Source organism: Diachasma alloeum, unplaced genomic scaffold (genome assembly GCF_001412515.2).
Source record: "Diachasma alloeum isolate Michigan unplaced genomic scaffold, Dall2.0 Dall_scaffold_00277, whole genome shotgun sequence".
Classification (NCBI taxonomy): Eukaryota; Metazoa; Arthropoda; class Insecta; order Hymenoptera; family Braconidae; genus Diachasma; species Diachasma alloeum.
This window is the reverse complement of record NW_021680416.1, coordinates 2,013,892-2,037,443: the sequence shown is the minus strand read 5'-3', so window position 1 is coordinate 2,037,443 and position 23,552 is coordinate 2,013,892. Positions and strand designations below refer to the sequence as shown.

The following is a 23,552-nucleotide window of genomic DNA, read 5'->3' as shown; positions in this document are numbered from 1 at the left end:
ATTTTTCAAAATTTTTACCTACTTCAATTTCAACAAAAAAATTCCGAAAACTCAAAAAATAGAAATTCTTTAAAACCTCATTCATTCATAATTGAGTACATATTATGTACCTGTACCCCAAAAGTTGAGTCAATCTATTGAGAACTGCATCATGACGGCACTTGTAAAAATTTAATTCCTCTAAACCCTCTCCCCGATCAATAAAAAAATCAAAACCCAATTTTTCTCATTTTTTCACCCAAAAACGAAGCAGTAAACTCATCAGCCAGCGTCGTCGAAATGTCAGTTCCGTCTCCCCTCAAAAACCATCGAGAATAGATGGAAGTGAATGCAGGCCAGGCGTCAATGGTCACTGAGATCTGTCACACAAAAAACCGCATGACTTAAACTATCATTTCAGCCCAATATATCCTTCCACTTCCACATGAAACGTGCCCTAGGGCCATCCAACGTATTCTCCCCCAAAACACTATGAGTAATCGTTTGCAGTGGTATAGAATAGATATAGAATAGTATTAGTGGTAATAGAAGATATTTTTCTCTTGTAGTTATAGTGTAGTTGAATAGGAGAGTAGTTATTTAAAAATTTTGTCGTTTTCATCCTCGAAATAATTCACAGTAACAGCATATCGAATAAAATTAATAAAGATTTCGTGAGTAATAAAGAATAAGAATGATAATAATAATTAATATTATAAGTTCTTTATAATGTACATATTTCATTAATCACTAATTTGCATTTCTATAATTAATTAATCATTAATCATGATAATATGTTACATCCTGCTAGGAATTTGTTGTATGGTACACTAGGGATAAACACCTACATAGTCCTTGAAATTCATCATGTTTTTTTCACTTAATATTTTTTGTTAATGTCTACATTTCACTTCTTTTTGTAACATCATTTGTCCATTTACTTTCTAGTTCGACAGGAGCAGCGGCGGCCTCAACTGCAGCAGCAGCAAAAACTATAGTATACAGTAATATAATACATAGGTATTTATATAGAGTAATTATTTATACAAAAACACATCACATATTGCGCGCACCTGGAACGGTTTGCTTTTATGTTGTTTTAATATTTTTTTTACCATTTTTTGCATTTTTTTTCCTCTTTGTTTCATTACCATTATTATGATTTACCATCTCAATGTATTTTTACCATTATATATGCAGATATCGTTAAATAATTAAAATCACAGTAGTTATGCCCTCGCTGGCTCGCTTATATTTATACAACATTAATTCTAAGCCTTAATTATAAACTCGTGTTTATATGGATTTTAGCATAATTTTTGCTTCTTATTTCCAGTTTTTTTTTTTTATTTATACATCTGGGTGATTCCATTTCGAGTGGAGTTTGGAAATTTTCGGGCTCTCATTGGCGCAAATATGGACATCTCTTGTCAGTGATTTATTTAATCGTCGATTTTCGGTGTTTTCTTAAATCTCGTTTCGTGTACATCGAGTGGGAGGGGATGTGCCCAATCTGCTTGTCGGATAGACCAAGAGTGATGTCGGTCATTCCCACAAACACGATCAGTTGCTGAATTAGGCTGAGAAAATGAGCCAATGCTTAATGAAAAGGTGGAGAGGAACGCAAGGATTTCGTTATTAAAATTTTAATAATTTTTTTTTTAAACCGTGCTAACCTCCCCGCTTTATCACACAACCCCACCCCACCTGTTTCACAATCTGCAGATCCAGGGGTTGAGTAGAGCTGGAGCTTGTTTTGATTGTCAGTTACGATTTTAGGGGGTTCGTGTCGTTGGTTGAGGGAAGGAGGAACTTTGGGGCTTCATGCTGTCCACTGGGTGGTGGAATGATTAGGAGCCAGGTCTGGCCTCAGACGGTGGCGATGACGATTACCAAGTGGGCGATGTCGGCAACACGACGCAGGAGGTCGGGGGCTATTCTTGCTAGGCTGTCGTTGGCGAATTCACAGGATGGAAATATGTGGACTACGTACGCCGGCTGGAAATTAACGGGAGAATATTTTCATAATTTCATAATTGATTTTGTTAATTTTTTTTATTTAAATTGACGACAATTGCAGCTGGAGAAATCAAGCGTTTGAATCAAATGAATTATTTTTTATTTTTCTATTCACATATTTATTTCAATGGAGATGTTTCAATTATATGAAATTAATGGAAGATTCGTAACTAATGAAGTATTTATTTGGATTAAGGGGTATTTGTTTATATTTGAAAAAGTACTCAAGCTAATTTTTATTTAAACTCAAAATAATTTGAACTTCGAGACTTCGTGAGTTTACAAGTTTAGTTTAGTTTTATTGAATTGTAAAGTCATCAGAAATTATTATTTAATAATAAGCAGAAGATGGGTTATAGACGAGTGAGAATATGATGATTATGATGTAAATTTTGCTTTTTGCATTTCATTATTTCATTCAGTGGAAAAAAAATTGATGCAATAATTGGAATTCAAATGAAAAACAACTACAACTTTTTCATTTTTCATTATTATATATTCGAAACTGAACGATAGTCATCCAAAATGTTCATTCGGATAATTCAATTCTTTGTGAAAAGGTCATAATGAAAGATAAAATTTCATGCTTACCTGTTGCGACACTGGATCATGAATGTTAACGATTCCAGCAGCTGTTTTTTGTTGCAAATAAGTTATGAATCCAGTTTGTAAATTCTGACTTTGTTGAAGGACATCGTCGTGGTCGTGGCCACATGGTAATGCCAGTAGCATACAGTGTTCATTGTCCGTCTGGAAAAACAAGTTGAAATAAGAAATTTGGAGTGAGAAAATTCTCATATAATAACAAAAATACCAATAAGTTCTGCATCGAGTTTACGCGATGTTGTTTTCTCAAGTATTATTTTCATTACGATTTCATTTATTACTTTACGTTACAATTGAAAGGGCACGATCGATGTGATAGACATTTGCAACGAGTGAGGGTGCGAGTATATTTCTTTATTAAACTTCTTCATTATCAAAACGTCGTTACGAATAATTCAGTAGCGAAGTGGTAAAACGGTTTAAGTCGACTCATCTCCCAGCTGAGTTTTTGAGAAATATTTCGGAATCTAAGCTAGATAACGAAATTTTTATAATCACATTTGTTGTAGCACTCAGTCGGCTCTACAAAAAAGGTTATAACAAAAATTTTGCTATCTCCCTCAGATTCCGAGATATTCGTTGAAAACTGATCAACAGTCAAAATTGTCCGGGGAAATTTTGCCGGAAATTTTTTCCGGGGGAAAAAAATCCGGTCACCTTCAATCCAACTTTTTCAATCATAAATTCAACATTAACTATAAAGTTAGAAAAGCGTGATATTATTCAACTTTGAATTTTTTTCCTAATTTTTTCCATTTTTTTTGGTTTTGCTATTGACTTGATTCAATACCAGGAAAAAGTTATTCGGGGAAAAAATTCAGGGAAATTTTTCGGGGGAAAATATTCCGGGGAAATATTTAGGCGAGGGATTTTTTTCCAAGGGAACAATTTCCCGGGGAAATTTTTTCCGGGGGAAAAAAATCCGGTCACCTTCAATACAACATTTTCAATCATGAATTCAACATTAACTATAAAGTTAGAAAAGCGTGATATTATTCAACTTTGAATTTTTTTCCAAATTTTTTCCATTTTTTTTTGTTTTGGTATTGACTTGATTCAATACCAAGAAAAAGTTATTCGGGGAAAAAAATTCAGGGAAATTTTTCGGGGGAAAATATTTAGGGGAGGGATTTTTTTCCAAGGGAAAAATTTTCCAGGGGAAAAAATCCGGTCACCAGTAAGATACATACCTGCATTTTTCTGGCGACCCCCTCCACCTGCGTCTGCTCCAGTCTCATTCTCTGTGCAATTCTCAACGGCAATGTCGACCCATCACTGTTGCATGGAAGACTCTCTCTCGCGACATTTGGATTCCCAAAGACGAAGTGCATCTGCACAACAGCCTGATCATTCTTCAGCGCGAGGAAGCCCTGCCACATGACAGGATACCTCTGCAGTAATCTCAGCAGTGAATCAGGCTGTGGCTGTGGCTGTGGTTGAATGGGTGCATGAGGTGGAGTGGCAACTTGGAGTTTTCTGTGGCGATCAGGTGTCAGTGCACGATCTGGGGAATCGCTGGCCATTGGAAACTGCGATCTTATGTGTGCGGGTGGTGGATCGTAATAGCCTGCACGAGGCCCTGGATTGGTGCCAGTGTTGTATTGAGGTGGTGGTGGAGGCAATCTCTGGCCCTGATGGAGCATGTAGACCTGGGCCACTTGGGGACTGTCTGTCATACGTTCCTGGGGTGTTCTGGTGCCTCGACGGAGCTCCAGCGGTGGACTGTGACTCTCCTCACCGGTTGCCTCCATCTGGGGGTCCAGGGGGAGGTGCGGCGAGCGCGCCCCAGGCACGTGGTAGGGGATCCTAGGGGTCAGCGCCTCCTGCTGGGCTCGGAGGTACTGGTACTGCAGGGGGTGCATGTAGTGCGCTGGCAGCTCGGGAGCCCTGGGAAGACCTCCGTAATGGTTCCCCACGTCACCCTGAAATAATTTAATAGATTTGTTGTTGGTTTTTTTATTTGTGAGGGATTTACAAGGGAAATTTTGTATTGTGCAGAGGGAAATCTTTTAATAATTGACAATTCATATTGATTTAATTGATTATTAGTTTTTTATTCTTGGGGGATTTCCAAGGGGAATTTTTATAATGCAGAGAGAAATCCGCTTGATTGATTCATCGAGAATTTTAATGTAACGAAACTGAAATGTTGATAGGTTTGGCCATACCTTTGGGGTTAAAATACAGTTTTTATTGGAATTATATGAAAATATGAACTGTTTCAATTCGCTGAAACGTTATTTAAGTTTTTTCGGAGTTTTCTTTGTTTTGTAATAATAATTTTTCATGAATATTTCTAGAAAATGTTGTAATGAATAACTTGAACTGAAATTAGGGAATTAGTCAATAATTAGAAAAAAAACTAGCCAATGAAAATAAAAATTTTAATAATTGACAATTCATATTGATTCAATTGATTATTAGTTTTTTATTCTTGGGGGATTTCCAAGGGGAAATTTTTATAATGCAGAGGGAAATCCGCTTGATTGATTCATTGAGAATTTTAAAATATTGAGAAGTTTGGTCATCCGTTTGTAATTAAAATACAGTTTGTATTGAAATTATTTTAAAAAATGAACTCTTTTGATTCGTTGGAACATTCTTTTATATTAGGGTATCTAGAAAAATGATTTCAGGAATAAATTGAGGTAATATTAGAGATTTAATCTGTCAATAATATTCAGAAAATGAATAATGAATGAAAGTAAAAATAAAAATTTCAATAATTGATAATTCATGTTGATTTATTATTTTTCATTGTGGTCGCATTTGTTCAAATTCTACTTGATTGATTCATCGAGTTAATTTTAATGTATCACAACCAGAATATTAACAAGTTTGTTCATATTTTTGTTTTGAAAATACAATTTTTATTGAAATTCAACATAATATGAACTTTTCTTGTTCATTAGAATTTTATTGAATTTTTTTCTGAATTTTCCTTTGTTTTAAGGTCATAATTTTTCATTAGTCCAGAAATCTAGAAAAATATTCTAACGAATACTTGAGCTGAAGTTGGAGAATTAATTTGTGAATAACATTTAGAAAAAAACCAAGGAATGAAAATAAAAATTTTAATAATTGACAATTCATATTGATTTAATTGATTATTTCCAGTTGTCGTTGCATCGATTAATTTTTTAAAAAAAGTTGAAAAATATCATTTTCCTGGGGAATTTGGGGACAGGGACTGTTCCACTTGGATATCCCCCATCATTACGTATTTTTGTTATTCTGGTTTGTTCATGTGCATAACAAGGTTCACACAACCTCTGCTCGATGTCTTCATTTTCGAGCAGTCGAGGATAAACGAATAAAAGCTGATTTGTAAGTACCTGAGAAGCATTAGCATGATGGTGGGCAGGTGGGGGCAGTGGAGGACTCTGGGTTCGATGTGGGGGTACAAGACCGTATTGACCCCGTGGTGATGGAGCTGCGCCCGCAGCACCATGCTAACCAGAACCAAGCAAAAGTTAGTAATCACAAGTAAAACGTTTATATTTTCTGAAGAATTTAGGCGTGGAGAGGTAAAACGTGATAATCATTTCAATTTTATTCCAGAATTATTGAATGGAAAATATTCAACACCAATTTTTGTTTTCGCTTTTCAAGTTTAATTAGTAATGAAGAATAAATGAGTTCTGAAGAATTAGAGCAATTAGACAGGAAAAGTAATGACTTCTTGATTGCTCATTATTTTTCTCAATAAGACAATTTACTTCTGATATTTTTACTTCAATTTTAGTTTTTTATGATACGATTCGAAGAGGAACTAATGGAGATGGCGAAGAATTTTTTATTGCTGAATATGACAACTGAATGAAAAATACGGGATACCTATTTTTTATTTTTATAAATAACGAACATGTAAACAGAGACTTTTTAAAATGTCTGAATTTTGGGGTCATAATGCGGATTTTTGTTAAATGTACATAATAATTTCTTATTCATCTTTTTTTTTTAAGTGAATAATCCATAGTCAATGTTTTACATAGTTCATCGTATTTTACAATAAAAATTTAATTCAAGAACTTATCTTGTCTCAATTATTCAAGACTTTTCTCATAATGTCTCTGAAGTTCTTGTTCATATTTTCGTATTTCATCATGTGTAATCCAATAAAAAGAAATTAAAAAACCTGATTTGCTTAAAATAGTTGTTCACAACTCGCATTATCTCCACAAATTAAAATAAAAATCTCACTCATTTTTAACACATTTTAACACACAGCTGTCTTAAAATTTCTGAATTCCTGAATCATAAACTAAATAACATGTAATTAACATTCATCATCGTTTCTCCATAGTTCATCGTATTTCCCAATAATAGATTGCATTCAATTAAACCCAATCCAATGAAAAAAATCACTTAAAAACCAATTCATATCCCTAAAGGTAAATGATAAATTAATTGATAATCCAATACGACAAACAGTTGTCCCCAGCATCTTCCTCACCATCTCCAATGAAAGCCAAAATCTCAGAAATCCCCTCCTACTTCCTCACCTCGCGAACCTAATCCCCCAATAATAAATAAAAAAAGCCAAATCCCCAAAAAATCTCCTCGTTCCCCTCTCACCTCTCCCCCTAAATCCCCCGAAGAATAAAAAAAGCTCACCAGTGATGGTTCATACGTAGGAACAGGAACATGCCCCTGAGGGCTGGCAGTGGGCACCATGATGCACCCAGACAAAGACACATCGACTTTAGGTGGTTCCATAGCCCCAGGCACCCCAGGTTGAGGGACTCCAGCCCTGGCCCCAGGCACAACCGTCGGATTTCCCAGGATATGCGGCTGAATAGGTGGACTGGCGACGCCTCCAGGGATGATAGTCGGCACGACGGCCTGCAGGAGATGCGCCTTGGGACTGGGCAGATGGGGCTGTCCATTGATCCCCTTCAGGGCAGTGGGTTGCGCCACAGGATTGTGCACCCTCTTCACCGCTGGCGCCCCCACCCCAGGATGAATGTTCGGTGGATGCTTCGACATGTTGACAATGGGCTGCGACTGCATCTGCTTGGCAGCTTGCAGCAGATGCTGCTTGGGATTCGGTGGAATGTTGGAGGTGTTGAGAACAGGAGACATGGGCTGTCCCTGCTTTCCATTCGCCGCTGTGGGGATCTGCTTGGGTCGAGGACTGAGACTGGGTGAGACCACACGACTGGGTACAGGCAGCCTCAGCCCCTGAACCCCCTGACTCGGCTTAATGACATTCTGAATCTGGGGTTGAGTCGGCAAGCTCGGAATGACAGGCTTCGTGACGATGGGCTGAGGAATGGGAGGATTGTTCATCTTGCTGGCGTTCAAAACGTGTGCCTTGAGGCTGGTGGGCTTCGCCTGGGCAGTGGTAGTCGACGTCGTCTGCGTGACAACGAGATTAGCAGCTGTCGTCATCATCGTCGAAGTGGTCGGAGTGATGGTGGCCTGGATGACAACAGAGGACGTCACCTGCACCAGTGGCTTCGTGATGACACTGGGCTGGCTCTTGGGTGGCTGACTGAGGTCAGCAGGCTCCTGCTCCTTCGCAGGGTTCTCCTGCCTGCCAAGAGAATGAGCAAGATGATGCTGGTGGTCTGGCAGCCTGGGCTCCCCCCTCGGCAGCCCTGAGGCCGTGGACACCGGTATGTACTGGCCCTCCTCCGACTCCCTCATGGGAATGAGCATCCCCGTGACAGGATCTATCAGCGTCATGGGCTCAAGGGACTTTGGATTCTGATGTTGAACAGGTGTCTTCTCCTCGACCTTCTCAGGGCCCTCGGCCTCCTCGAAGCTCGCCTCCCTCGGGGGCTCCTTGCTCTTCTCCTCACTGCTGTCCTCGTTGTTCTCCGACGTTCTTCGATTGGCCCTCCGCCCACCACGAGGGGACTTACGAGGCTCCGGAGGTGGCTGCACAGCCCTGGGGGCGTTGTTGTGCCTCGTGCTCCTTCTGGTCGCATGAACACCCACTGGCAGAGCCCCTTTATTAGCCGAGCCCCGAACAACGTCCTCGATGATGTCGTCCACAGTCGTTCTGCTTCCATCCTTCTCCGCCAGTCTCTTCGACTTCCTCGTGTTTATCGCTGGGGACACAAACTCCTCCGCCGGTACCTCCTTCACAGCAGCCACTGGCTGAGGGGGCTGGGCATTCCCACCGACATTTGGACCCGGTGACTTGATCGTCAGAATCAACCTGGGGCGACCGGCGTTGTCCTCCTCACTGTCGTCGTGGAATTCGTAGACGTCAGCTGGCAGTTTATTCCTCTCCTGTTTACCACCCCTGGGCACTCTGCCACCTCGACGTGACACCCCACCTCGTCCACGCCTCGTGGTGACTCCCCCACGTCCAGCCCCTCGTCCCTTCTTCCCCCTGCCCCTCCTCGCCCTAGTCGTCTCGACCTCGCAGGTCTCCACCCCCTCGTCCTGCTCCTCATTCGTGGAGAAGTCCTTCTTGCTGTCGCCCTCTGTCGACTCGGTGTCCAGCCAGTCCTCGCTCTTGCTGGTGTCGTGGGACTCGCCGTTGTGCTCCCTGTCGTGACTGTCCTCGTCCTCGTGGGCCTCAGTCTCGTTGGACTCGTTGTCGCAGAGGGCGTCCACAGTCTTTATGACACTCTCAATGTTCACTTCCTTCGCCGACCAGTAGTCGCTGTCCTCCTTGCTGTCTATCGGGTCCTCCTTGAGGGTCTCCAGGGCCAGAGGGTCACCCACAGGCTCCTTCGGCTCCTCGGGGGAGCTCTCAGGGGCGTCACGTGGCTGCACAGGCTCTGGCTCCTGCTTCACCTCTGGCTCCTCCTTCACCTCAGGATCAGGTTTAGGGGGGACTGGCTCTGACAGATCCACTGGCTTCGGTGGCGCCTCCACCTCAGGCTTCAACTGCTCGACTGCAGGCTGCACCTTCCCCTGGACGCTCTCAGAGACCTCTGGCTTGACCTCATCCTGAGTCTTCGGTTCAGCAGCTGGAGCCTCCTGTTTACCTTCCGGCGACTGCGGAACCGATGGAGACTGAACCGGCAATTCTGGTTCCACAGGGTCAATCTTCTTAGGAAGGTCGGCCCTCTCCTCCCCAGGTTCGGGGCCCGTCGAGGCTGACGAGCTCGTCGTCGAGCAGACAGACGTGACGCTCGACGTGGAGACCCTCGTCACCTGTCCGGCTGTCGACGCCACTGCCACCTGAGGCTTCACCGCCAAAGTCCTCTGGGGAACTGGCGCCCTAGGCAACTGGTAGCCCTGGGTGACAGGCGTCCCCTTGCTATCAGGCACCTGGAACTGCTGTGTCACAACAGGCACAACGGTCTTGATCAAGGGCTGATTGACGGTGGCACTCGGCACGAGGGAGTGCACAACAGACTTATGACCCACGTGTCCATGAGCAACAATAACAGGACTCGGTGTCGAAGCCCTCGGTGTGTGTGTCGTCAACAAGTGCATGTTCCCAATATCCTGCTTCTGCTTTGGAGAGAGTAGATCGTTCTCCATGATCTGGTGCTGTTTCTGTGCCCTCGGTGACAAAGCAGCACTCTCGACACTCGTGGCTTTACTCACGACTGGAGCTGACGTGCCAGCACTGATCTCGATCTTGGCTGTCTCAGGGATGAAAGTTGGTGGTTGATTTGGTGACGGGACCTTCGGTGACGTCGACGCCTTGCTCGTGGGCTCGGGGATGACAGCTGGTGAGAGTTTAGGCTCCTCGAGCCTCTGGGGCTCGTTGGACAGAGCAGCGATCACAGTTTCGATCACTGATTTTCCCATTGACGTGTTGTCACGAGACTTCTGCTGGACTCCTGGCGCCAGTGGGGGCACTGGCATGTAGGGTCTCGGTGGAATGTTGAGAGATAACGGTGGCAGGCCTCCGTGCGGGTAGCTGGGGACCAGGGCTCTCATGCCAGGTGCGTGCTGGATGACAGGCTGTTGACTGGCAGCGGTCGAGTAAATGTGCTGGGAGGAGACCTCTGGCCTGTGCGCCGACAGGGGAACACTCACTGGTATTCTCGCTGGTGGTGGTGTGGGTTTGGCGACGTGCGACAGGTGTGGAGTTATCGTCGAGGCTCTCGACCACTGGCCATTCGGCGAGAGGGACTGGGAGACTCTGGGCGACAACTGTGAGGGAACTAGTGTTGGAATTCTCGATTGCACGAGGGGTGGAAGGGGAGCCGAGGGTGACGGGCCTGTCGTCACTGCTGGCAGTCTCGGGGTGGTCTGACGAAGTGGGGGGACCATCTGGGCCTGCAGGGACACTGGGAGCCGCTGGTACAGGGGCTGACCAGCTGTCGTCGAGATCGGAGGGCGAGGGCTCACAGCTGCTGATATCCTCGGGGAGTCGCTGATCATCGGCACCGAACAGGGTAGAGGCTGTTTGTACTGAGGCGAGGCTGGGGCTGGCGCCTCCTCCGGTGTCTCCACCTGCGGGGATTTGATCACAGGCTTGTGCTCAGACCACGAGTGAGAAGAGATCACCGAGGGTGGGGTCGACGGTCTCCCGCAGTTTGGAGGTTTATCGGTGAGCCCGAGCTGCTTGCTGGCTGTGGATTTGTAGAACGACGGGATGTCCGGGGTTTTCGGGGGCTGCGTGAGGTCGAAGGACTCGTAGTTGGGGTCCTCCTCGGTGTCAGTGTCGATCTGCAGGTCGTGCTCGCTCTGCGGTGTGTCTGGCTTGAGATCTGCGTCAGCCTCGGCTGTCGAGGCGTTCAAACTCTCGACAGCCTGCTGCATCTCCTCGACGTCCTCCTGGGGGGCGTCTGACGGGGGGATGCTCGCACTGTCGCCCTCGGCCCCCTCCTCGTCACCCTCGTACGAGAACTCCTCGGTGGAGCCTCCAAACGTCTCCTCCAGGAGTGCCGCCACAGCGTCCTCAGTCTCCTCCTGGGATATCACCACTCGCGGCTTGTCCTCAACCTGAGGGGGTGGAGGCGTCACCGGGGCTGGCGCCTCGTGCTCGTGGCTCCCAGCCCCCGATTTACGACCACTCTCTCGCTCCTCAGGCTCCGATATACTCTTTATCGCGTTCTCGTGGATCTTCTCGTCGATGTCAATACCAAAACCAGGGATGAACTTGTCCTTCTTCTTCTCGGGCTTCGTGAGAACTGCTGTCGGTGTAATCGGCGCTGAGATCGGATTCTTGGGGATTGGACTGAGGAGTTCCCTCGACATCGGGTGGGTCGGCGACATGGCTTTACGAGGGAGAGGACTGCTCGCTCGTGGGGGGCTCGGGTCGGCCCCCAGGTAAGGCAGAGCACCAGTCTTCTCGTGGTGATGGTGATGGTGGTGGTGATGATGGTGATGGTAGTCCTTTCGACTCCTCTCCTCCTTCGACTTCTTCCTCTTCTTCTTCTTCTCCTTGATCTTCTCAGGGGCTGTCGTGGGAGTCGACGGCTCGTGGCTGTCGTTGTCGTCTGTGAACCTGAAGACGTCGTGGTCATTGGTCTCGGCGCAGGTCGCCGCTGGCTTCGGCGACGACGGCAGCCCCAGGAGCTTCGCCTCGATCTCACGACCTGCCTCCGCCAGGTCCACACTGTTGTCGTCCTCGTTCTGGTGGCGACGTTTCTTCTCGGTTTTCCTCCGGATCCTCTCGTCGAGAATGGGACTGCGGATGCCATCGCTGTCGGTCGCGTAGGTGTTGTTCTCGGAGGGGAGGCTGCTGAGGCGGTTGAAGAAGGTGCTCGAGGGGGCCTCGTCGACGTCGTCAGACAGAGGGCCGAAGATGTCCTCCATCCTCTGGGAGTCCCTCGCCTCCTGTCGACTCAGGCGTTTTCTCCTGGCCTTGACCTTGTCCTCGCTGGTCCTCTCTCGTCTCTTCTCCTTCTTGTTTCTCTCCTTCTTGTCCTTCCTCATGCGCTCCTCAGTCCCCTCGGACATGTTGGTCGTCACCGAGGCGATGATGGGGTCGGAGTCGTTGAGGTGATTCGCTCGGCACTCAGAGGTGAGAAGACCCTTCTTGTGGTCGAGACTGTCAGAGGGCTCGGACTTGATCGTAATCCCCTCCTCACTGGATATCGACGACTTCTGGCGCTTCTGCTTCTTCTTGTGGGACTTCTTCCTGGAGTCTCGCTGGTGATTGTTGATGACGGGGTGATTCGAGGGGAACTCAACAGTCGGCAGACGCTCCTCGTCGTCCGACGATCTCGGCTCCTCCTTGATGGTTCGAATCATGCTGGTGGGGTCGGTCGGCGTGTGCTTCTCCTCGGTGTCAGCGAAGCCCAGGTCCACGTCGCTCTCCACGAATCTCTCGGTTTTGATCTTGTGGAGTTTGTTGTTGAACGACTCGTCCTCCTCACTCGTGTCCGAATGAATTCGGGATCGTGAGCCCTTCCTGGAGAGGGATTTCGTTCTCGTTGAGTCGGATTCAGTGGATTCGTCCTCGGTGAGGGCCTTGCTGCTCACCGAATCCCCGTCCCAGGAGGTGCTCTGCTTCTTCTCCTCTCGTCTCGCTCTGCTCTGCTTCAGCTGTGAGAATTTGTCCTTGAGTCTCACCTGGCGTTTTTCCTCCTCGAGCTTCTGCATATTCTTGGTGGATCTCGCTTTCACCTTGTCGTACATGCTGATGTACGCAGGCTCGTCGTCAATGATATCGAAGATGGAGTGCTTCTTGGGCTCGTCACTGTCAGTGTCAGTCGTGTGCGAGGGATGCCTCGTCTGCATCTCATGAGTGGACGAGTGCCCGTCGTCATTATCGGAATGTAGATTCATAGAGACTTGGTGGTGATGGTGATGATGATGGTGATGTTCGCGTGGCTCTCTGTGACGAGATGAAACGTCCTGATTATGCGGTGGACTCGAGTCAGAGCGTTTTGCCAATTCCAATCTAACCAAGAACTCCTTGTCGAGATCGTGAGACACTCGGGGACTGCGCTCTCGCTCTTTGTCGGAGCGCTCCATTCTACTTCGCTTCCTCTGCTTATCTTTGACACTCGAGCTCTCCCGATTCTCCCTATTCTCCCTGTTCTCCCGACCATCCCTGCTCTCCCGACTCTCCCTACTCTCCCTCGTGATCCCCTCCATCTTCATCTCCCTCGTCCCATCGATATGCGTCTGCGAGGAATCCCTACTCTCCCGACTGTCTTGACTCTGCACCGAAGTGGAAGAGTCCTTGCTCTCCCGATTCTCCCTACTATCTCTACTCGTCCTGTGAGTCTCACTCCTGTGCTTGCGGTCCTCAGACCTTCTGTTCTGCCGAGGTCTGTCCTTACTGTCCCTCCTGTGCTCCGAGATCTTCATCCTCTTGGCATCTTCCTCCGGCACAGCATCCTGAGAGGAGCACCTGCGCTTCATCGACACAGGAGCGGGAGATGCCTGCCCCTGAACCTGATTAGAGACGTGAACATGGTTTTCCGGTCTTTTCCCATCATCCCTCTCCCTCCGCTTCTCCCTCTCAGCCTTCTCCTTCTCCCGCCTCTCCTGATCCTCCCTCCGCTTCTCCTTCTCAAGCTTGTCCCTCTCGAGCCTCTCCCTCTCCTCCTTCTCCCTCTTCTCCTTCTCCATCTTCTCCCGCTCCTCCTTCTCCTTCCGCCTCTCCCTCTCGAGCCTCTCCCTCTCCTCCCTCTCCCTCTTCCTCTCCCGCTCAACCCTCTCCTTCTCCTCCCTCCGCCTCTCCCGCTCAATCCTCTCCCGCTCCTCCTTCTCCCTCTTCTCCGCCTCCTCCCGCTCCTTCCTGAGCCTCTCCTTCTCCTGCTTCTCCCTCTCCAACCTCACTTCTCTCTCCTTCCGCTCACGCTCCTCTCGCTCCCTCCGCTCCTGCCTCTCCCTCTCCTCCCGCTCCTTCCGCTCCTTCTCCACCCTCTCCCTCTCCTCCGTCTCCTTCCTCTCCCTCTCGTCCCTCTCCCTCCTCTCCTTCTCCTGTCGCTCCTTGTCGAGGCGCTCCTTCTCCCGCCTCTCCTCGTCCTTCTCCCGCCTCTCGCGCTCCTCCCTCTCCTTCCTTTCCTCCCTGTCCCTCCGCTCCTGCCTCTCCTTCTCCTCCTTCTCTCGTCTCTCCCGCTCCTCGCGCTCCTTTCGCTCGTACCTTGTCTCCTTGCTCTCTTTATTGTGGCCCTCACTGTCGATCGACTCCATCAACACTCGATCCTCCTTCTCGTAATCCTTTCGACTCTTGTCCTCCGCCTCCTCCTTCCTGGGCTTCCTCGCACTCTCTTTGCTGCTCTTGCTGTGCCTCGAGTCTCTGCTGTCTCTGCTGTCTCTGCTCTCCCTCCCCCCTGCCTCCTTCCTCGACCTCACCTTCCCCAAATCACCGGTCGTTACAGCTGTTGTTGCTGCCACTGTCGAGGTCACAGCAGCCGCTGGTGTCGTCGCTGTTGTCGTCGAGGTACAAGTGGTTGTGTGCAAACTCGAATGATGACTCCCCGACGTCGTGATCGTCGTAGTTGCTGTTGTGACAAGGGCCATGGCCGTCGTCACAGCTGCACTCGTGGTAACAGGATTGTACACCATCGACGACATCGATGCTGAGCCAATACTAACATTACTGGATATTGGCAATCCACTGGCAGCAAAACTGCTGGTACCAGTGGCATGACCAATTGGCAATGAAACTGGTGGCAATTCTGGACTAGCTGTTTTTATTGATGTACCCGGTGTTATTGGGGTTGCTGGTGGTGGATGTATGCAATTATGTACAGCAATACGTGGATCAGTCTTTAATGATGGTGACACTAGGGTTGTCGATGCTGCTGTGAGACATGAAGTCGAGGTAGTGGTTACAACTGGTGGATGACTTGGGAATGGATACTGCAAGCACACTTTGCCACATGCACCACTTGCTGTTGATGTTGCTGAGCCAACCACTGATGATATACCAGTGAATTCTCGTGGTTCATACTTTTCGTTGAAATTCTCAAGTCTCTTTGAGTCCTCGTCGAATACACTGCGCTTAGCTAATACGGATTTGACGATGTCCGAGGGTTGCACCTCACTGAGATCACTGAGGTCCAGCAGTTTGTGACGAAACCTGAAGCGCTCTGAGGCTGATGCATCGAGCTTGGCAAGGGCATCACCACCAGCGGCACTGAGGGCTCGTGAGCCAGACCATCTTTCGTATTTTTCGTCCAGGGAGCGTATTCTCTCCTCGAGGCTTGGGGACTGGGGGGCTGTCTCGCTGTCTGAACTCGTTGGACTGGGGCTTGGATGACGTGGGGGTGGCGATGCTGGGGGCTGGGGGGCAGCTCGAGGACTGGGGAGTGATGGCAGTACTGTGTTGCCTGGTGGGCTCGCTACTTTTGGTACATTTACACTCGTCGTTCTGTTGCAGCCACCGGTGCTGTTGTTGTTGTTGTTGTTGTTGTTGTTCATCATTTGAGCAGCGAATCTGGGGAGGGGCAGGGACAGGGGGCCCTCTTGGCTTCGTTCGCGAAACCTTCGTGGCTCACTGGGCATTATGTTCTCCGGTCTCTCGTCCACCAGTGGTGTACCTGGTCTCGAGCCGTCGTGGTGCTCGTGATGTCTGCTCGATGTGTCGCGTCTTCTCTTGCAGGGGCCTGGACCTCTGCCCTCGCAGCTACTTCTTCTCGCAGTGTGGTGGAGAATTTTACTGTCACTCACTCGTCTCACGTCCATTCCCTTTCGCGAGTGCGACGTCACCAGCAGTGACGCTATCTCCGGCTCCTCGTCCTCGCAGAGGATTGAGGCGTCGAGTTTACGTTTCTTTGGTGCAAAACCCTCGTCACCACTGCTGTGACACTCCTCAAGCTGCTCGAGCAAGTGGACACGCTCCTTCTGGAGGTGCCTTATGTCAGGGGGTGGGAGGAGTATTGGTGGTGGGGCTGGGGGCTCGACACTCGTTACAACACTCTGGACAATGTGTCTTCTAGGTGGTGGTGGTAAATCATCGTCGTTTAATTTACTATCACCAATTACACTACTCTCGTAATCGTCGTGACTAGCACCACTGCCCTGACTAAATTCATCGTAACTGCGAAATCTACGGGGTGGTGGATCTGTGTAGTCGCCGTCGTAGTAGGGATCTGATTGGTAGGAGCGTCTACTACTTCGGGACATTGCTGTTGGGTGCGCTGGACTTGCTCCTGGGGTGCTACCACCACCAGGGGTGCGGGAGTAGGAGGCTGTCCTTGCTCGAGGGGGTGTCTCGTAACGGGTGAATCTACTGCCGGCGTTGGGGACTGTTACGGATGACTCGAAACTCCTGTCTCTTCTGTGGACAGAGGGGAATGCCAAGCGGTGAGATTTGATTCGGGGGTGGTTTTTGGTGGGGGAACGGGCTCGAGTTCATTAGAAGGGGAATGTGAATTTTTATGATGTCTGACTGACGAATGAAGAGAATTGAATACTAAGGTCAATGAACCGCCATTAGTCCAATACTTCTGGTGAGGTGAGGGTAAAGGTGCGATTTTTTTAATTAGGTATCAGAAAATAAAAAGTTCAGAATTAGAATTTACTTATGTTAATCATGATAATTACTATTTTTTAATAAATAATCGTCCGTTAACGTGGAAAATCTCGGGTACCTATTCTTTTTTTTTGTTAAAAAAAATTCGCATTTTTATCAATTTCAACAAAATTGTCAAATCTTTCTAAAGATTCGTAGAGCTCCTAAAAAAATCTAAAATATTCCCGAAAAGCAATCAAATAAGTTTTAATTCTCTCGCAAACTCTTTAAATTCCTGGATTTTCTAAGAAAAACAAAATCTGTAAGAAACACCGGATTTCTATCCTATTTATTTTACTCGAGCAGCTTCAGTGGGCAGAGCTAGTCCTGTTGAATGATTTTATATCGTAAACGAAAGAAAAAACTCGAAAATTTGCACTGAAAATTTTGAACTTTGGAATTTCTGCAAAAAATCCCAAAATAGACATCTGAAATTTTCATTTATTCTCAGAATATCTTCCTTTGAAATCCGAGAGAAACATTGCAAGTCTCAGTAATTTTTCTTTAAATCTGTCATGATTTTCCTTAGACTAATCCACAAATTCGAAAAAATTGTATTTTTCATTTCAGAATATTCTCATTCTTGAATTCTTGTTTTTTCCTCTTCTAAAATACCTCTAAACTTAATAATCCTCTCTAAATGTAATTCACAACTCCCCCACCATCAAAAGCATATAATCTTCCATCTTAATTAGAATTGAATTAATCCTGAATTCCTCTTGATCTCACCTGTTTCTACCTCAAGAACATTTCCCACTGAAAATAAGTCGACTCTTGATACTCTATTTAAAAAAATCTTCTGAAATTGAGTTAAAAGTTTCTCATTCGAAGGACAACGCTGAAACCCCCAAGTTTCCCGATAGCAGAAGCTTTTGATTGGCGTCTCACTCGAGGGAAATGTCAAAAATAGTAATTGAGCCATCAGATCTACTCACGCAACGTCAAATGTCGCCGCAGGTGAGGGCCTAGAGTCCCATGGTTTCTCCCCAGCAACACCCTGACGCTCAAGATGCTCGTAAAATGTCTCCTGACACTCCCTCGAGGCAAAATCCACCTGCAATCTACGTCCCCTGAGTGATGCACCTCTCATCTCTTTAACAGCTGTCTGTGAACAACTTATCTGCTCAAAGAATATGAGAGCATGTCCACGCTCACGGTCCACAACAACTTGGTTGATTGGTCCAAACTGATGGAACTGCATATTCAGGTACTTTTCAGAAACACATTCACCAATACCATCGACCCACACACATGGCGTTGGCATTGACTTGCCAAAACCAAGTTTAATTCGATTAGCACCGAGATGCTCACCATCCATCGAACGCATGGCTTTCACCACACTAGTTATGTCCGAGTACTGGCAGAATGCATAACTCGATACGGCTCCCTGTTTTTTAATATCGATTTCCTGAAAATTAGAAAATTAGAAAGATTGAACAATTGGTGTTAATTATTATTTTTTGTGATTTTTTTCAAATATGAATGGAAATGGTTTTTGTAAGTCAGCATTGATAGATGAGAAAATCAACAATTTCAAGTTTTAATCGATGACTTTGTTACTTGACGAGTATTTTTCTTTCTCTGTGTGATAAGACTAGCCTGAATGCTATTCATCCATTGATTCTTAAGTTATGAATATTAGAAAAATTTTATGTCAGGGCACTGGCAGAATGCATAACCCGATACGTTTCTCTGTTTTTTAATATCGATTTTCTGAAAATCAGAAAGATTGAACAATTGGTGTTAATTATTATTTTTTGTGATTTTTTTCAAATATGAATGGAAATGGTTTTTGTAAGTCAGCATTGATAGATGAGAAAATCAACAATTTCAAGTTTTAATCGATGACTTTGTTACTTGACGAGTATTTTTCTTTCTCTGTGTGATAAGACTAGCCTGAATGCTATTCATCCATTGATTCTTAAGTTATGAATATTAGAAAAATTTTATGTCAGGGCACTGGCAGAATGCATAACCCGATACGTTTCTCTGTTTTTCAATATCGATTTTCTGAAAATCAGAAAGATTGAACAATTGGTGTTAATTAATATTTTTTGTGATTTTTTTCAAATATGAATGGAAATGGTTTTTGTAAGTCAGCATTGATAGATGAGAAAATCAACAATTTCAAGTTTTAATCGATGACTTTGTTACTTGACGAGTATTCTTCTTTCTCTGTGTGATAAGACTAGCCTGAATGCTATTCATCCATTGATTCTTAAGTTATGAATATTAGACAAATGTTATGTCAGGGCACTGGCAGAATGCATAACCCGATACGTTTCTCTGTTTTTCAATATCGATTTTCTGAAAATCAGAAAGATTGAACAATTGGTGTTAATTAATATTTTTTGTGATTTTTTTCAAATATGAATGGAAATGGTTTTTGTAAGTCAGCATTGATAGATGAGAAAATCAACAATTTCAAGTTTTAATCGATGACTTTGTTACTTGACGAGTATTTTTCTTTCTCTGTGTGATAAGACTAGCCTGAATGCTATTCATCCATTGATTCTTAAGTTATGAATATTAGAAAAATTTTATGTCAGGGCACTGGCAGAATGCATAACCCGATACGTTTCTCTGTTTTTTAATATCGATTTTCTGAAAATCAGAAAGATTGAACAATTGGTGTTAATTATTATTTTTTGTGATATTTGTCAAATATGAATGGAAATTTTAATTGACGACTTAATATATATAATGATGAAATTTTTTGAAGTAACTTCAGATTATTATAACTTAATCGACTAAATTTGGCCATCTCTGAAGTAGTTTGGGCGAAGAACAAATTAAAAAATCTTTTAGAATTTTCTTCGAAATGTCCAAACCTCATTTAATTGCTGATAAAATTGAGTTATTTTTTTCGTTGAAGAGTACTCTTCATTCTCTATTTAATAAGACCAGCCTTCTTTATTTTTTAACATCGATTTCCAGAAAATCAGAAAGATTGAACAATTGGCTTTAATTATATTTGGAAAATTTTTGAAATATTTCGAAAATATCGATAGAAACGTTTTCTTTAAATCATCAATAACAGATGACATTGATAAAGAAGCCAGCAATTTCAATTTTTAATTGACAACTTGATATAAGTATAATAATAAAAACAATTGGATATAAGTAACAATGAATTTTTCTGAAATAACTTCAAATCACCATAATTTAATTGGCTAAATTTGGGTATTCTTAAAGTACAATTTTTGTTCTATTCCCAAACATTTCAGAAAATATTTTCAAACACGAAACCCAGCAAAACCCGATCGAAAACTGCAAAAAAAAATTGTAGAATTAGTTAAGACCTCATTGAATTGCTGACAAAATGCAATCATTTTGTTCTCTGAAGACTCCTCTTCCTCTTAATTTATTCTTCAGCGACGAATATTAAAAACCGTCTGATATCCCCATACTGTCCCACCCTCCCCAGCCCCTTATCCCCAAAGAAGAGCTCAATACCAGAACCACGATTTTCGTCACACTCAGTTGTATTTCTTACCCCAACCCGAACGCCCCCACTGCCAATTGCATAACTCAACGTTTTATCATCATTATCAGCAGCCCCGCAATCTCGACACAACATTTACAGACGCATTACATAAAGACTTCTGACTCAAAGTTCTTAGCATATCAGATATTACGCAATGGCAAAGGTTTATGCATTCGCGCTATTGAGATTGAAGTTAAGTAATTGAAATAACGTACGATAATTTCCCCAAAAGGTTCGAAGTGTTTTCTGAGCTCCGACGCCGTGACATCCTTCTCGAGATTGCCGATGAAGAGGGTTCTCGTTGCCTTCGGATGATACTCATCGAGTTCAGCTTCGTAGGGCCTGAACTCATTGTCCTCCACGTCATACCCCTGATAAGGTGCCACTTCGATTTTACAACCGAAGAATAATTTATCGTGCGACACCTCGAGCGCTTTCTCCACATCCTCCGGCTTTTTGAAGCAGACAAGTGCATACCTGTCACCAGCTGCTCCAACAACCTTCACCCACGTGACCTTTCCGTGCTTCTTGTACTCGTGAAAAAGTCCGTCCTTCAAAGAGGTATCACTACTTCTCGCTGGCAAATTTCTAACGCATATTGCCAGTGGCCTCCTGTCATCCGAAACAGCTGCATTGCCGGTACGGTGGGGTGAACTGCCCGGTGAACTACTCCCACCAGATGTACTACCACCTGAACTGTTACTACGACTGCTACTACTACTGCCAGAGCGACTCGAGCCACTTGGCGAACTGCTACCACTTCTCGATTTTCTTCGCTGTTTTTTGTGTTGTCTTGAGGTACCGCTGTTGCTGCCGGTGTTACCGCTTCCGACGTTGCCACCACCTGGGGACAATTGGTGGCGTGGTTATTGGGTGGTTTTGGTGATTTGGGGAGAACGAGGAAAATTGTGTTGGGGGAGTTATCAAGTCGCTTGGGAAATGAATTCAGTAGCGAAGTGGTGAAACTGTTTTAGTCGATTTTGACTATTGGCCAATTTTTAATGAAGATAGCGGAATCTGAGAGAGATAGCAAACCTTTCTCATGACCTTTTTTATAGCCCTCAATGGGTTCTACAAAAAAGGTCACATAGCCCTCATGGGTTCTACAGAAAAGGTCATGACAAAAAATTTTCTCTTTCAGATTCCGAGATATTCGTCAAAAATTGGTCAATAGACAAAATTGGCTTAAGACCCGGGTGTACTATCTTTCGAATGCTATCTGGATTTTTTTTATCTTTCGTAATCCAAAATTGTCAATTGAGTGGTACATCATGTAGAAATTCCCAAAAACTATGATGTTATGATAAAAAAAATGGAAAAAATTCTGAACTTTTTCAAAGAGCGTTTTTAATTGAGATTCAGAATGAGTTGAAAAAAGTGGAAATTACAAACATCTGATTCGCTGTGGCAAATTATCTATTAGCTCTCATTTTCCATGGTGGATAACAAAACACTAACTCCTCATGGGAAGTGACTGCTAGGTATCATGAAGCTGAAACTAGCGCAAGATTCGACAGCAGAATATTTGTCTTGGACGAATCTAGGGGTGTACAAATGTTTTGAAGTAAGGTACAAACTCTTTCGCACTTAAGAAACATTTGTACATATGATTATTCAACTCTCTTACACTTAAATATCCTCTAAATTGAATTTTCCGCTGACAAATATTCTGCTAGTTTCAGTTTCATCTAGGTATCTCAATTTTCAAAACAGTGGTATGTAGTCATCTGCTATTTTTATGTGATAAAAGTGTGATTAAAAAATTCTCCAAAATATTACAACTTTTTTCAAAGAGCCTTTTCCGTAATAAATGTCTCTGTGCAGTGTGGGAAAAGATTTACGAAATCAGTCTTCCCCCTGCATGATATTGGGTGACAGGCCGCCATTTCTCACCATAAATCAGATTTTTTTCAATTTCGTGTTCTTCAACTTATCCTGAATATAAATTAAAAATGCTCTTTGAAAAAATTGAGAATTTTTTCTACTTTTCGTTGATTATTCATTCATAATTTTTCAAAACTTCTGCATGATGCAGGACTCAATTGACAATTTCAGATGACGAAAGCTGAAAAAAAACATCGAGATAACATTCGAAAGATAGTAAACCCGGGCCTTAAACCGTTTTACCATTTCGCTACTGAAACGAACAACATTATTGAATGCAAAGGATTCTCACCAGATTCCTCCTGGTAATTGTCAGTAGCAGCGGGCGAGGGTGGCGGTGGTCCAGACGCATACCTAGACGAGCCTGTCTCATACCCAAGCCAGGACGACATTGGTATACTCCCCCGATGGCGATCTATATGGGACGGTGGCGGTGGACCCGTTGGATAAGAGCTAGTTCTTGGATAAAGCCGATCCCTCGCCCTCGTTGACGTCACGTGGTAGCCACTACTCGGTGTTGGCCTACCACGTGGTATGTAACCACCCGTCTCGACCGCTGACGAATCGACCGTGTGTTCAACCCTATTACTTCTCTCACTGGGATAGAAACCTCCGTGGGATACACGGGACTCGAAAGTCTCGTTACTTCTGTCGACAACTCGCTCGTTGACACGATCTGCTGTGACTCCGGTGACTGAGTTAACGCCACTACCGACGGTACCAACGACGCTGGATCCATGATCCTCAGAACTTCTGAAATTATTTCGTGGATTGTGTTAAAACGATGGGTTTTTTTTATTGATGGAGGGGATTTTGTTTTTCAAAAAAGTGGGAAATTGCTTTCGTCAGGACATAATTGATATATTTTTATGATGATGTATTCTGAATTGAACTCAATGATTCGTTGAAGTAAACATTATCCCAACGTTGGCGAGCCAACATTGCCCCGACGTTGACATTCAATATTATCTTAACGTTGGTAGCCAATACCCCCACGTTAATAACCAACATTGCGCTGACGTTGACAGCCAGCATTGGGCCAACATTAACAGCCGACAGTGCCCCAACGTTCGTAGTGGCAGCCAATATTGCCCCAACGTTGATAGTCAACATTATCCTAACGTTGGTAGCCAATACCCCAACGTTAATAACCAACATTGCGCTGACGTTGGCAGCCAGCATTGGGCCAACATTGACAGCCGACACTGCCCCAACGTTCCTAGTGGCAGCCGA

The 23,552-nt window shown here is 44.9% G+C and overlaps 1 protein-coding gene across 1 annotated transcript in view; it reads right to left on the bottom strand.

The window, feature by feature from the left end:
- Positions 1–674: 674 nt before the first annotated feature.
- Positions 675–23,552, bottom strand: part of LOC107038033 (protein split ends) — a 130,888-nt gene continuing 108,010 nt past the window's right edge. Inside the window, exons 3-10 of the mRNA XM_015256897.1 lie at positions 22,612–23,072; positions 20,651–21,279; positions 17,884–18,356; positions 7,222–16,714; positions 5,940–6,056; positions 3,795–4,526; positions 2,590–2,748; positions 675–1,977 (exon numbers count right to left, since the gene is read on the bottom strand). Of these exons, the coding sequence (XP_015112383.1) occupies positions 1,849–1,977; positions 2,590–2,748; positions 3,795–4,526; positions 5,940–6,056; positions 7,222–16,714; positions 17,884–18,356; positions 20,651–21,279; positions 22,612–23,072 (12,193 nt within the window). The 3' untranslated portion in view covers positions 675–1,848. The remainder of the gene's footprint in view (positions 1,978–2,589; positions 2,749–3,794; positions 4,527–5,939; positions 6,057–7,221; positions 16,715–17,883; positions 18,357–20,650; positions 21,280–22,611; positions 23,073–23,552) is intronic.